General features: G+C 44.7%; 1 protein-coding gene across 4 annotated transcripts in view; it reads right to left on the bottom strand.

Moving 5' to 3' along the window:
• ZDHHC1 (zDHHC palmitoyltransferase 1) overlaps positions 1-15,340 on the bottom strand; it is a 48,215-nt gene that overhangs the window by 18,975 nt on the left and 13,900 nt on the right. For all 4 annotated transcript variants that reach the window (XM_074202428.1, XM_074202432.1, XM_074202433.1 and 1 more), the window contains exons 4-7: positions 12,393-12,494; positions 9,030-9,154; positions 8,335-8,493; positions 7,330-7,427 (exon numbers count right to left, since the gene is read on the bottom strand). In XM_074202428.1, coding sequence (XP_074058529.1) covers positions 7,330-7,427; positions 8,335-8,493; positions 9,030-9,154; positions 12,393-12,494 — 484 coding nt within the window. The remainder of the gene's footprint in view (positions 1-7,329; positions 7,428-8,334; positions 8,494-9,029; positions 9,155-12,392; positions 12,495-15,340) is intronic.

The following is a 15,340-nucleotide window of genomic DNA, read 5'->3' as shown; positions in this document are numbered from 1 at the left end:
TCTACTCTTCTAACTTGATGGTTCAGATTAAGCTGGGTATCCCTCTCCATTCCCACTGCCTTTCCTCCAGTACTAGTCATCATCACTTTTTCCATTGGATTTTTGTAATAAAGGGCTGATTTCCCCGCCTCCAGTCTAGTTATGTTCTCTCCCTGCACAGACTGCTGCACATGCTTCTAAAAACCCCTTTCAAGTTATTCCTACAGGAAAACTAATGTAATTGGCTCCCTGTTGCCTGTGAGTCTCCATCAGCTACTTAGTATTTGGAAGACAAAGTCCCACTTTCTTAAAACCTTCCATGATCTGTCCCCAACATTTCTAGTCTGTCACCACCCTGCTCATCCTTCCAAACAGGTCTGCTCATGATGGTCTATTTTCCCACTCCCAGATTTTTGAACCCTCTTATTCCTGCTCCTGAAATGTTCTACAAAAATTTTTGTTGCTTTTTCAGCTATAGATCCTCCAGGAAAGCCCAGCTCCCTGGACCTGTAATGATTTCTTCCTTCTCAAGTCTCTTACACCCCTTGTCAATACTTCTCACTCGTCTTATTAGTTATCTGTTCCTGTATGTAAGTTGTCTCTTCAACCAGACTATATACTTCTTTCTCCAGAGATCTAGAAATGTAGTTGGTGCTCAATGTTTTTGCTCATTGAGGCAGGGTGTGGTAGTGAAAAAATAATGTATTTGTGTCAAGGGACTTGGGTTCAAAACCAAGCTCTGACCCTATTATATGAGATGCATGATGAGGGGTGGACACATTTCCTTAATGGCCACTTCTCTCCACTTTTTGGATCAGATTGACTTCTATGTGGTAAAGAGAATATGATAGGGAGGGGCTAGAGACAAGGCAGTGGAGGCTGAAGAGGGTCTGTTGCTGAGGCCTTAATCTTCTTCTATCAGTTTTTGGTGAATTGGAGGGAGCATTCACAGTATGAATATCAGCTCCTGGGGGGTGGGAAGGGTAGACTGGGGGAAGTCTGAGGGGTACCTTTGTTTTTGCCTTTTAGCCCACAATAACCACTCAATTAAATGTTGGTTGTGTTGACTTAGCTGTCAGTTCAGGGTCACAGTGTATTCTTCAGAACATGAACAGAACTCATGAGAATTAGCAGACTGAAGCTGAGGAAGCTTTGTTCCAGATGCAGCCTAGATTTGTTCACCTGAATCATATGAACCAAACTTACTCAGAGAAGGGGCAGACATCAGGATCTATAGCCATACTCCTCCTCCCTGCTTCAAGTGGACACATTTCTGAGGCAGATCCATAAGGATGTGTTTGAAAGCATTGACTCCAAAAGTCCATCTTTTTTTTTTTTAAAGCATATATGGGTTTGGGAAAATTCCAAACACAGAGAGCTAGAGAGTAGACTAACTCATACTAGGGGATGCTGCTTGTCCTGAGCCCAAATAAAGAAGTAACACAGTGCTTTTGAAGGGGGGGGGGTTCCCAGAGTAGGAGGTGGATGCCTGTTGGACACTTCAGGCTGTGACTGTGAATCCAGCTTCCCCACACTCTCCTCTGAACTGTCCTTATCTTTTGTTGCCCAATGGCCTCCACCAACTCTGCTAGCAGCAAGAAATTGGGGTGTCAGAGACGAGGGGGACCTCAGGGAACAGGGTATTGGAGCCGAGAGGGACCTCAGGGTGCAGGGTGCCAGAGTTGAGGGGGGACCTCAGGGAGCAGGGTATTAGAGCCAAGAGGGACCTCAGGGTGCAGGGTGCCAGAGTTGAGGGGGACCTCAGGGAGCAGGGTATTGGAGCCAAGAGGGACCTCAGGGTGCAGGGTGCCAGAGTTGAGGGGGGACTTCAGGGAGCAGGGTACCAGAGCCAAGGGGGAAATTGGGGTACAGGGATCTGGAACCAAGGGGGACTTCAGAGCAGGGTGCCAGAGTTGAGGGGAACCTTAGGGACATTAGGAGATGAAACCATCGGAGCTAGAAGAGACCTGGGAGCTCATCCAGTGCAAAGCCCTTTCAAAGATAGGAAGCTGGGGTCTAGAGAGGGAAAGGGCCCATGAGTAATCAGTGGTAAGTCTGGAACTCTGACTCCACTCCACTACCCTGAAGAAAAGGATCCCCACCAGAACAACACAGAACAACATAGGTAGAGAGCGTGGAGGGGGCAGGTTTGCTAATCTGGACCTGGAGCCTCTCAAGGAAGACGGGTAGGCAATCACTTCCAGGAGCCACTCGGTTGGTAGTGAGCCCACATTCTCCAGGGCTTCTTGTGCCTGTCCCCTTAACACCACTATCACTAAGTTAGTGTCAGTGACTCTTAGGGCCTACTATTTGTAATATGGGCCTAGAGGCTGCATGTTCTTGGTGGGTGGGAAGTGGTCTTATTTCTTCCACCCTGAGAACAGAAGACCTGTTGTAAGTTAGGGGTGGGGAAGTTGGGGAGACAAGGCCTTCCTTGGACCAGTTAATAGTATTCTTTAGTAGTGGGTCAACCTGGGCTCGTGTGTGGGGGAGGAGGCTGCAGAGGCTGCTCAGAGAGCCTGGGCCTCCTAGCCTGTTTGTGTTTGTATCTGGTTGCTATGAGGGGGAGCTTGAAGAATCTGGTGGGTTAGTGTTTCTCATGACAACTTCACTGGCATCTTCTCAGCTTGATTACTCCCTGAGGGGATCCGTGGAACATAGGCCCTCAGGACCCCCCCCCCCCCACAATCCCTGGACTTCTGGCCCCAAATGTGCTCTGACTTCCAGAAAGCACCCAGGCACAGGAATGGGAACCAGGCTGGTCTCCAACACCCTACACACATTCTATCTGGCTCGAGGGATGGGGGGGGCAGGAGGGAGGAGAGAGGGGAGAAGGGAACAGCTGTGTGTGGATTCTCCAGCTGGAAACTCCACCTCCGGCTCTGGCTCCCTGGGGACTAGTCCCTGGTTCAGTTCGATGTTTTAACTCTTCCTGCCCCAACGGGCTGGTTTGGAGGAAAGGTAAATGGCCCCGGAGAAATTTAGTCAGAGGCCAACAAGAGCCAACTTTTTGAGTAGCAGGCAGAACTACTGGGGTATCCAGTCCCTTTAAAACCCCATGGCCTAGAGTTACCATTCTTGGCTTTGGCCTGGAGAAAAGTCTGAGGAGGGAGGCCCATTGTTCCTACTGGCAAACTGAGGGTATGGCTGGCTTTAGAATCAAGAGGATCTGGACTCAAATCATGGCTTTATTGCAGCCTACCTGGTTAAGTCATTTCTAGTCCTCAGTTTCCTCGTTCACAAAAAAAAGAGGAATGGACTAGATGACTTCTTAGGCTTAATATTTAATATTATTTAATATTACCTTTGACATTGTATAAATGTATGAAACCACACACCACAGAATGTTAGAACTAATCAGGACATGTAGAGAACATGGAATTCAAATTCTCCACTTTACAGAGGAAGAAACTGAGACCAAGCTGGGTGATACCCAGGCTCCCAAGTCCAGCGAGTCTGTTGACTCTGGAGCCCCAGGAGCTCCATCACATCCCAGTGGATTCTGAGTACGTCATCACTGATGACAACGACGGTGAGGTAGCAGGAAGTAGTGGAAAGACCCTCAGATATGGAACTCTGAAGGGAGTCTTCTGATTTCCTCATCTGTAAAGTGGGGATGATCCTACTCATGATGTGACTTCACAGGGCTGTGGCAAGGATGTCACTAAAGACACTAAAGAATTATATTATCCATACCTACTTTGAACCCCCTCTCACTTTCTCCAATTGAAGATCATTTCTTACATTTCTATTTCCAGTATAATGGAATGTCAAATAAAGACTCCACATAGCAACACTCTCCAAACTCTAGAGGCTCAAGGACTCTCTGCCTTTCCCTAAACCTCAAGAGTGCCCTCAAGGTTGTGGCAGACTTTAGAAATGAGTCCTACATAGCTGGAGCTGGGGGTTTGGGCATTCGGGGCCCCAGGCCACAGCATCTAGTGCTGCTGCCATCATTTTCCTGGTTGGTGATACTGCACTTTCTTGGGCTTCTCCATTCCTTTCTCAAAGCCCCAGCCTGTCCCACTTCCTAGTTCTTTACAACTCATACCTTCCAGCAAGAAAGCTCCGGCTGTGTCTGATGAACAAAAACTGTCTTCAGTCCAGGGCAAATCCCAACAAGACTCCAAGATTACAGAATCATGGAATCTCCAAACTAGAAGGCCCTCAGGTCTCCTCGTTCAGGTCCTATATGAAGCAGGAATCTTCTCTATAACTTCAGCAAGGAGGTTTTCCCAACCTCTGCTTGAATAAATACATCCAATCACAATGAATTCATTTTTTCCTAAGTCATGATATCCATTTATTTAACAGTTCTAATTGTTAGAAAGTCCCTTCTTCTCTGAGATTTCATTCACTGGTCCTAGTTCTTCCCTCTGGAGCTCAGCAAAAAAATTCAGATAACTTAAAAGTGGTGTACCACAAGCTCTCCTATACCTTTCCCCTCCCCACCACAAATTTTCTCTTCTTTGGGTCCAACATCACTTGAATTCCTTCAAGTAATACTTAAGATTCTATTTCAAGTCATCTCATTACACTGGATACCCTTTTCTGGTTACATTGATATTAATATCCTCTTACAATGAGATGCCTAGAAATGACAAAATTCTTTTAGATGTGGCCTGCCCAGAACAAAGTAACAGGACTATCAAATTTAATCCTGGGCACAAGACCTCTGTTATTAAATTCCCTTAAGATACATTAGCGCTATTGCCTGCCGTGCTTCTCTGCTGACTAACACTGGGCTTTTAGTCAGTTAATAAACTCTAGTATTCTTCATTTCCCGTGGACACTTGCTGAACTATATCTTCCTCTTCTTTAGTTAGTAGAGTGGATTTTTCCCCCTAAGATTAGGACTTTACTTTTATTTATCCCTATCAAATTCTATCAGCACCCAGTCAAATCCAGTTTTCAAAGAAACCAGGCCCTCTTTAATAGTTCATAGGATCAAACCACCAAAGAGATACTTTACAGAACTAGACAAAATAATGACAAATTCACTCAGAGGAATAAGAGACTTAGAGAAAAATGAAAAATGGAAAAACAAAAGATAATAAATACTACTAGACCCCTATATATATTATAAAATAATAATCTTCAAAACTTTGTTACTGTCTAAAAAAGACAAGAAGATTAATGGAACAGACTATAGAAGAATGAATCAGAAATAACAATATACCTAGGAAATAATTCTCTGATAAGAATTGTTGGGAAAGCTGGAAAGTAATCTCATAAATTAGGCTTATACCAATAATCTTATACTATAAAGCAAATTCAAAATGGATATGTAATATGAATATTAAAGATCATACCATAAAAAATTTGAAGAAAAGCAGCTCATATATAGTATCTCTCCCAGGTATGAATTCTTATCCAAACAAGGGACAGAGGTGATTAAAATTATTAAATAGGTAATTTTTATTATATATAAAATTGAAAAGCTTTTGCATAAACAAAAATTAATGCAAATGTGGCTGCTAAGAAGATAAGGAGTTGACAAAGAAAACAACCTTGTATCAAATATCTTTGACACAGGTCTAATATCTAAGATATTTGTTGTTATTTGTGGCTGACTCTTCATGATCATATTTTTTTTTTTTGGAATTCTCTTGCCAGAGATACTAGAGGGTTTGATTATTTCCTTCTCCCTGTGACTTCACAGGGATATGGCAAGGATGTCACTGAAGGCACTAAAGAATTATAATTATTATCCATACCTACTTTGAACTCCCCTCATTTTACAGATGAAGAAACTGAGGCAAATAGGTTTAAATGACTTGCCCACAGGCTTAGTCAGAAAAATGAGTCTTTCTGACTCTAGGTCTATCCAAAGTGCCACCTAGCTGTCCTTCCAAGAAAAACAGATAAATAATAGAACTATATATGCCCAAAGATAATTCCCCAAAAGATAAGCTCTCAAAGGAAAAGCACAGTGCTCAAAAAACCCCACGATTTATTAATAAGTATATGAAAGAATGCTCCAAATCACAAATATTCAGAGAAATGCAAAGTAAGAAGAACTCTGAGATGTTACTTTAAACCCAACAAATTGGCCAAAATTGTAAAAGGTGGGCATTGTCCATTGTGAAGGGACCAAGCTATGAATTGGACCAACCTGTCTAGAAAGCAGCTCAAGGAGAATGACTAAAAGATTCACATCCTTTGACCTAAAGATCCTACCACTAAGGATACACCCAAAGGAGATCAATGGCAAAAAGAAAGTCCCATACACACCAAACTGTTTACAGCAGAACTTTTTGTGGCAGCAAAGAACTGGAAACAAAGGAGATACCCATTGAGCTTGGGAAATGGCTAAACAAATGATGATCCATGAGTGTAGTTGAATATTTCTGTGCTCTAAAAAATATTGAATGTGATAAAGACAGAGACAGGAAGACCTATGAATTGATGCAAAATAAATAAGCAGAACTTTGTAAACAAAATATTCAATGACTACAACAATGAAACAGTTAAAACTGAATGCTAGAAAAACCTAAAAAGACTTACATGAACGAATGCATGTAAGAACTAGGAGAACTTTGTACACAGTAACTGCAATATTGTTCAATGAAGGACTATGAATAATTTAGCAAACAATGATCCAAGATAATCCCAGAGGACTAATGATGGATGAAGAATACTATCTGCCTCTAGAGAAAGAACTGATATTGACTGAATACAGACTGAAGCATTCTATTGTTGACTTTCATTTTTTTCTTTTATTCGAGTCTTCTTGTACACAATGACTAATATGGAAATGTTTTACCTAACTGTACACCTCTATCTGGATGCTTGCTGTCTCAGTGAGTGGAATGGGGAAGGAAGGATGAAGGGAGAGAATTTGGAACTCAAAACTTTAAATAAAAATGTTAAAAAAAAAAAAAAAACCCTTGAATCCTATGAAATTATAAAAGACCAAGCTTGGTCCCAGAGAAATGGGGACCATAGATGTGAAAAACTGCAATTACTGCCCTTTTCTGACATCTTAATCAGTTTTACTGAACCTCCCCCTCCTCTTCCTATTTCTTATTTAAGAGGATGATTCTCTAGGAGGGGTGGAGGAAAGGGATATATTAGGAAATGTGATAAAAAATAAAAGATATCAGTAAAATGTATTTTAAAATTTTTAAAGTTCATAGAACTATAAACCTTGAGCTAGAAAAGACTTTTGAGACTATCAAGTCCAACCCCTTACTTTTATAAACAAGGAAACCAAGGCCTATGGTGAGTATATCACTTGGCATAATTTGGCCACAGGAGTGAGGAGGTCTTCTTGGCCCCTTCCCCACCCAACAAACCCCTAACCCAGACCTTCCCTGCATTCACACTTTCTCACTGAGCCACGTGTACCTGAATGGGCTGCATCTTCGGTTCCTTTGGGGGTTCCTTCGTCTCCCGTGGGGGTCGCTGCTGTACGATGTACTCATAGGTGGTTAGTTTGTGCCATACTGGAGAAGGGGGACAGGAGAAACACTTTACTGAGGACCCAGGTCCAGCCCAGTGGTCCCCCCAATCCCATAGGAGAGGCAGTCATCCATTGGCCTGTAGGGAGGTGGGCTGCACAGAGAATCACTCTTGGTGGGATGAAGGAGGCCCAGAATGTCAGCAGGAGCCCTGGTTGTTACATCCTAAGGAAGGGGCAGTGGGGGAACATGCCAAGGAAAAGGGGACAGGAAAATGATAGCCTTGGGTCTTTTTTCTTTTTTTCCTCAGAATGCTGCTCAGCATCCAGGAAGATGGGTGCCTACGAGCCACCCATCCTGTGTCTTGGAGATAACTTTGACTGTAAGAACAGGCCTAACTGATGGTTCCTGGCTTTCACTTAAGGTCGCTCTTAGTGGTCCAGCTCTTGCAGACCTCGGGGAGCCCAGGAGCTCTGCTCCAGGACTACCGGACAGCTGACTGGCTCCTAGAGGCTCTAAATTCCACAGAAAGGAGTGCCACCATGTGGGGAACAGAGCAACTGCAACAGAAATTCGGCATGGGGAGGGTATGGCCTCTTACTATCAGGAAACTGGCCGTTCTGGAATGTCACACAACATCAGGGCAGAGAGAAACCTGGAAGGGACCGACCTTCGCCTTCATCTGTTTCAACCCTCTCATTTTACAATGAAGAAACTAAGGCTAAGAGGGGGTATTCCATGCCCAAGTTCCTATTGCTAGGGAGCAACAGCCCCAGGAGGAGCCACAGATCCAGGGACCTCTCCCTGAATTATCCTGATACTGGATGGGTGGAGGTTGTCAAGACCTCCCTTTTTCCCTGCTCCCCTCACCCAAGACAAAAAGAAGCTCTAATGCCACTAGACTACTCAGTCCAAGATGGGCAAGGGATGATGGAAATGCCAAGTCACATACTGAGATAAATGTGAAAGCAGAGGAGATGTCCCAGCAACACCACTGAGAGAAGGCCCAGCAGGATGAGCAGGGCAGCCAAGACAAGGATGGCAGGAGCCTGAGTCTCCACAGGGGCCGCTGGGAGAAACACAAACCATACATCTGTGTGGTTCTTCAGGACTGAAAAAGAAACATAGGACACTGCTGGCTCAGAGGATGGCAGGGAGAGACAGAAGGACCCCCCAGAGGTGGTTCCCAGGTAGAAGTCCCCTCAGCAAAGCAATGTCGAGGGGGAAGGGCCATGCCCCCTAGAGCTCCGGGTCTAAGAAGCTCCTTGCCCCAGTCTCCGGCAGGCCTGCACCTCAAGCTCTGTCTGCCCCCAGTCCCTGTCTCCAGTCCTGTCTCCTAGTTCTCCCCTTCCCACTGCCCACTCCAGTCTGGCCGCCACTCTCCCTCCTCTCCTGACCCAAAGGACCCTCCTCCACAACACCCTGATCTCTCCCTCAGACCTCTGATCTAGATGAGTCCTGCGCAGCTTGACTCTCCACACTTGCTTCTGCTCAGCCTCTTGAGAGAGGCTGTGAAGGTCTAAGAGGTCAGACAGACAAACCTGCCCCAGCCCAGGACCAGTCGGTCTTTAATGCTTGCAGAAGGAAAGGAGAGAGGGAAGAGAGGCATTCGACTTTCTTCCTCCAGTTCCAGGAAAAGGATCTCACCTTCAAAGTGTTTGTTGGTCCGAAGTCGCATGGGGTTGATAAAGAACTCCACGAAGATGTAGAAGGCGATGAGTACCACCAGCAAGACCCCGAGCAAGGCTGAGACTACACTGTTCAGGAAGAGCCTGAGAGAAAAATGGACCCCCACTCTGCAGCAGCTTGGGCAGCAGCAGAGAACCTCTGCTTGAGGGAGCTCCTTCAGAGACCTGGTGTCCAAGCCCTCTTTTCCCAGAGCCAGGAGCCAATCTGTGACTTGGGGATTTTTCATTTGTAAACTGGAGGTATTAATATTTATATTTCCCTCCTGGGGAATCCTGGGTGGATAAAGCACTGAGCTTGGAGGCAGGATGCCCCAAATTCAAATGTGGCCTCAGACATTCACTAGCGGTGGGACCCTGGGAAAGTCACTGAACTGGTGTTTGCCTCAGTTCCCTCAACTGTAAAATGACAGTAATAATAGCCTCCCCCCCAGGGTAATATTGTAAGGTCCTACATAATTTTAGCTATGAGGTTGGTTGCAGAATCAGAGGCTTCATTTCACACATAAGCAAACTGAGGCTCAGAAATATCATGACCTCCCCACCATGAGAGGCCAGGCCAGGGCTGATGCCAGCCATCTGGCTGATGCCAGATCCTCAAGACTCACAGCCACTTCACCAAGGCCTTTGGTGCACAGCACAAAAAGCAGAAGCAAAATGATCATGTCAACAGGCCCTTTTAAAAACAGCAAAAAATCTGGTTAAGTGCATAGGCAGAAAAGGCCGGCATGAGTCACAGAACACTAAGTACCTTTGTGGGGAAAAGATTTATTATGCCTTTTAGCAAGATGTAAATAGTTTATTATATGTGACTTTTTCTTTATTTGATTTTTTGCTGAAATGGTCGCAGAGTAGTGATGTGATTTCACTGGTCTAGAGAACCATCAGATGAGAAAATGCTCTCCTCCAAAGTAGGTTTCTCATCTTACCTAGAAACCCAAGAGGTCAAGTGTCAAAGACACTTAAATAAACTCTGGTCTTCCTGGAGCTGAGGCCAGCTCTCTGGTCGCTGATATTTGCTTATTATTAAGTTATTAAGAAACAGGTAAGAGCAGACCAAGATGAGCAGGCACAAAAGGGTCCATCTCTGCACTGGTGGCTGGAATACCAACACTGATGAGAGACACACTATTGTCAAGAGTACTAATTATTAGACTGAAATGAAAAATTATTCTATGAGATGGGAATGGGAGGAAGACAGGGAAATTAGGCAATGTAAAAACAAAAGACAGCAACATACAATTACAAAATTATTCTAAACTGCTTAGAGCTAATTAATTAATTGTTGAGTCAAACCTACACAATGACCAGTCAGTTTCCCTTTCTTGCTCCCTCTGGCTCCTTGCCCTCCATGCTGAGGAGGATGGAGGTATCGGATGGACACCATGCTTCACTGGTGTCCGCAAAGCACCTGGTCCCCAAGAAGATGCAAGCATAATTTATTCCCCAGCCCTCTCCCCACCATAAGCCTGAGCTCTCTGCCTCTAATTTCTGAGGTCTTGCCATGGTACCATAAGGCCCAAGCTAAAACCATAAAGGTCTTGAAACTTTTTTGTGAAGCTATTTTTTGCTTTTAATTATTTATTAAAATTAGGTTTTAATTTCACCAAATTCTTTACCTAGGGCATGTGAATTGGGGGGAATCTGAGTCCCTCACAGAATCAAAGTGGAACTATGAGGCAGCAAAAAATGAGGAGGAGTCACCTCAGTAAATGGGGGTTCAGTCTCTTAGCAAGGAGAGAAAACATAATTTTGGGAACCTCCCAGAGAGGAGCACCAAAAAAGCAGAGAAGCTTAGTGTTAGAAGATTCCTCCATCACCTAATGAAGAAATATTCTCTTCAACAAACCTGACAAACTGCCATTCAACCTTTGCTGGAAGAGCTCAGGGATCAAAATCATGAAGATCCTGTCAGATATACTACCTATGTGGCCCTGGATAAGTCACTTAACCTGCCCCACATGGGTCTGGACTTGATGGCCTTGTAAGGTCTCTTCCAGTTCTAGAGCTAGGATCCTATGAGCAGGACTCTCCCTCTGGTCACCTATGAAAGTATAAGACACTGTCAAAACTGGTGTTGGAACAGGAGAGGAAAACTATGCCTTCAGAATAATTTGTTGTTGTTCAGCTGTTTTGCAGTCATTTTCCACTCTCCATGACCCTTTTTGGGATTTTCTTGGCAAAGATACTGGGGTAGTTTGCCATGTTCATCTCCAGCTCATATTACAAATAAGGACCTGAAGCAATTTAGGTTAAGTGAGTTGGCCAAGGTCACATAGCTAGTGTCTTGAGGCCAGATTTGAATTCTTCCTAACTCTAGGTCCAACACTTTATCCACTTCAGAATACTACTAGTCTGGTAACCCTGTTCAAGAGCCCTCTGTTGCCTGGGGCACCTCTTCTTCTAGGAGTGAAACCTAGAAACTGAGGACACCAGAATTGTAAAGTTGGATACTGGGGCCATCTCAACAATAATCTCTCTTTCTTCCCTCTGCCTTTTTCCATGCAGAATACAAAATCAGATTCTTCAGCCCAACAGAAGTGTTTGAATTATCTGTTCTGAGTTCTTCCTCCTGCTTTTCAACCCTTCCAATTGTCCAAAGAGAAGGGATGAGTCTGAAATAATGGGTTGGTCAAGCTAAACCCAAGGGTTGGTCAAGCTCAATCAATGCCACTATTTTCAAGAGCAGGAGGTCACGTGATGCAGTGGAAAGAGCAAAGGCTCCAAGTTTTGAGCTCAAAATCATCTGACATTTCCTACCTTGAGCAGTCATTTCACTTCCTTGGAGGGAAAGTTTATAAAATGATAGGACTGGAACAGTGACTACCAACATCCCTTCCAGGCCTAACTCAGGATCCTATGATCTCAATCAAAGCTCCCCTTGTTCAAACCATAGATTTCTCTCTTCAAATGACCTTCAGAGTCTGCAATGTATCCTTTAACTATCCTGGAGTGAAAGTCTTTATCCTTTGGGGACTGGAGAGCTGAGGCTAACAGGGTTGGGGAATAGGGGTTGGAGGGAAGCCGAGTATTCAGAACATTCTCCATGGTCCTAAAGGACTAGAGCTCAGTAAATGAGGGGGTTGACCTGGACGATCTCTGGAGTCCCTCCTAATCCTCCCACTGCAAATCTCTAACATTTTGGGCATGTCTCTTAAGAGCTTCTCTATCCCCTTCATCCTACAAAAAGGTGGGAAGGCAGGCCAGCCCAAGTGTTGCCAACAATCTCAACTGGAAATCGTGTCCTGGCAGGCTGCTGGAGGGCATCCAGCAGCTGGACCAGGCCTGGGCTCCCAGAGCCCTCCCTGTCTTTCTCTGCTCTTACCAGTAGTTTCTCTCCCCCACACAGTTGTTGAGCCATTTGCAGTGATGGTCAAAACCACACACACACTTGTTGCAGGCACTGCAGTGCTTCGACCGGGAGCTCCTGCCAAAGAAAGCTCCAGGTTAGTTTGGGGAGCTGGGCCCGGCCCCCGGCCCCCAGCCCTGACTCATGCCCAGAGAGGGGAAGCAGTGGAGGAGCAGTTGGGCACCAGGGAAGATGCTGAGGATGAGGCAAAAGACTTGGATTCAGGGGCACTTCCTGGTGGGGAGACCCTGAGCACAAACTGCCTCCCCATTCCATGCCTCAGTTTCCTCCTCTGCAAAATGGGGATAATAGTAGCTCCAACCTCCCAGGAGACTGGAAGGATCAAGTATTAACCCACATCAAGCACCAAGCTTCAAGCTCTTATCTAAATGCTTGCCCTTGCTGCAGTTGGTGGCTTCATTTTCAAAGAGGACAAGTAACATCATGAGAAGTCCAGTGATAAGACTAAAGTCAGGAAGCCTGCCCACAGTCCAGGATGCCACTGGTGTCTTCCACATCTGACCACAGCCTGCTGCTGCAGTTCCTGAGGTGGTCCACTGCTCCAGGGGAAGTCTTCACATGTTCAGGGAGATACCCCCCAACTCATGACAGGTCTGAGGCCTGTCCACTGCCCTCAACCTACTTTAATGCGTCTGCTGAGACAGTTGTATGAGGACATGGCTGCTGTCCATGTTTTGGCTTCTTGAAGCCTCATGTGAGACACCAAAGGTGGAAAGTAGCCCTGAGAAGGGTTGGGCAGCCCTCACAGCAGAGGTGCTAGTATTCCCTGAAGACCCCATAAAACCCTTTTTGTTGTTGTAAGTAAGCAGAACCAGGAGAACATTGTACGATGATCAACTATGATAGACTAAGCTCTTCTCAGCAATGCTGTGATCAAAGACAATTCTCTAAGACTTGTGATGGAAAATACCATTCACATCCAGAGAAAGAACTAGAGAATCTGAATGCAGATCAAAGCAAACTACTTTCACTTTTTAAAATTTGCTTTTTGTTTTATACTTCACTTGGTTTTTCTCTTTTGATCTGATTCTTCTTTCACAGTGTGACTAATATGGAAAAATGTGTAATACAATTGAACATGTATAACCTATATCAGATTACTTGCTATCTTAGGGTGGGGGGAGGGAAGGGTGAGAGGGAGACTTTACAAAGATGAATGTTGAAAAGTATCTTTACATGTAATTAGATAACTAAATAAATAAATTTTGTTTGTTTTTTTACAAGGCAAATGGGGTTAAGTGGCTTGCCCAAGGTCACACAGCTAGGTAATTATAAAGCATCTGAGGCCAGATTTGAACTCAGGTACTCCTGACTCCAGGGCTGGTGTTCTATCCACTGCGCCACCTAGCCACCCCCCTTTTAAGATTTAATAAATAAATATTTTTTAAAAAAAGAAATAGAATCAGTATTTACAAAGTGCCTACTAAGGACCAAGCACAATTTTTTAATCTCACTGGATCCTCATAACAAACCTTCAAAGTAGGTGCTTATTATCTCCATTTTACAGTTGAAGAAACTAAAGAATTCAGAACTGCTGGGATCATCCAACTAGTGATTGTCTGAGGTCACATTTGAACTCATGCCCTCTCCTGAGGTGAGGCCAGGATAGTGCCTAGATCACAGTTAGGAAGAGTCTCAGGCAGAACTTTAAGTGGGGTATTCCAAGCTCACATCCACTAAGCCCCTCCCTGTCAGAATCTGCTCTGATTCTTCTGGCCTCCCTGCTGCTGAAAACTCGCTAACTCTGTTATTGTAGAAAATTTACTTCCTCTCTCCAGGTTTCATTCCCTATCTGTAACGTGAGGAGAGTACACCAGACCAAATCTTAAGAACCTTCCCAGCTCTAACATTCCATATTCTGACATCCCTTCCAGCTCTGCCATTCTAGGTCCTGAGGTTCCTTCCAGTGCTGACATCTCTACAATCTGAAGGTCTTTCCAATTCTGACATCATTGATTGGTTCTGGAAAACATTAGAGGGAGCAGACAGCTCCAAAGGAACAAAAGAACAGAGCAATTCGCTAAGTGATAGAATATGCTTGATTGGGACAATATCCTAGGGTCCATACAGCAAAGAGGAATTTTTCCAAGCATCACAGAATCTCAAAGGAGGAAAAATACCACAGAAGTCTTGCTGTCTAACCTTTACCTGCCAAAGAAACTCTTCTACAAGGTCACTGACAAGAGAAGGCTGCCGGTAGACTTGATGAGAGAGTTAAGACCTAATGTTTGCTGACTGACCTATTCTCCCACCTTCCAAAGCAGCATACACACTTCCACCTTTCAACCACTCTCTCTTGAAAGGGTGTTCATTCCCAGGATGGGATTCTTCCACTCTTCCTCTGATTTCTGGTTGTCAGCTGCTCTCCTTCAATAGCTTCAGCCATTCTGCAGGACCCAGACATGCAGAGAAGCAGCACCTCATCCCTCATGCTAAAGAGTTGATAGTTGGACCATCCACTTTGGAGAACGAAGACAAGCTTTATCCCCAGAGTTGATCTGGAAAGTCTATAAACTGCTCTTGGACCCAAAGCTGTCAGAACTTCACTCAATTCCCCAAGAAAAGTTGTCAGTTTAAACTTAGAAAAATCTATCTGCCTCATTCATGCTCCTCCTAAGGAGACTAACAGGTCAACTAACCTCTAGCCAGCCAACCAGGCAGCAAGGTCATTTAGGAGCAGCTTGAACTTAAGGATTGAAGCTGGTATTTCTTTGTTAAGTTATGAGAGAGAGAGAGAGAGAGAGAGAGAGAGAGAGAGAGAGAGAGAGAGAGAAACAGAGACAGACAGACAAAGAGAGAGTGTGTGAGGGTGTGTGTGAGTGTATGTGTATGGCGGGGAGAGGAGGGAGAGAGGGAGGAAGAAGAGGTTTAAGAGAGAAGGACAAGTATTTATTATGTGCATA

This window comes from Macrotis lagotis, chromosome 1 (assembly GCF_037893015.1).
Source record: "Macrotis lagotis isolate mMagLag1 chromosome 1, bilby.v1.9.chrom.fasta, whole genome shotgun sequence".
Taxonomy (NCBI): Eukaryota; Metazoa; Chordata; class Mammalia; order Peramelemorphia; family Peramelidae; genus Macrotis; species Macrotis lagotis.
The sequence above is the reverse complement of the archived record's forward strand: the minus strand, read 5'-3'. Positions and strand labels throughout refer to the sequence as shown.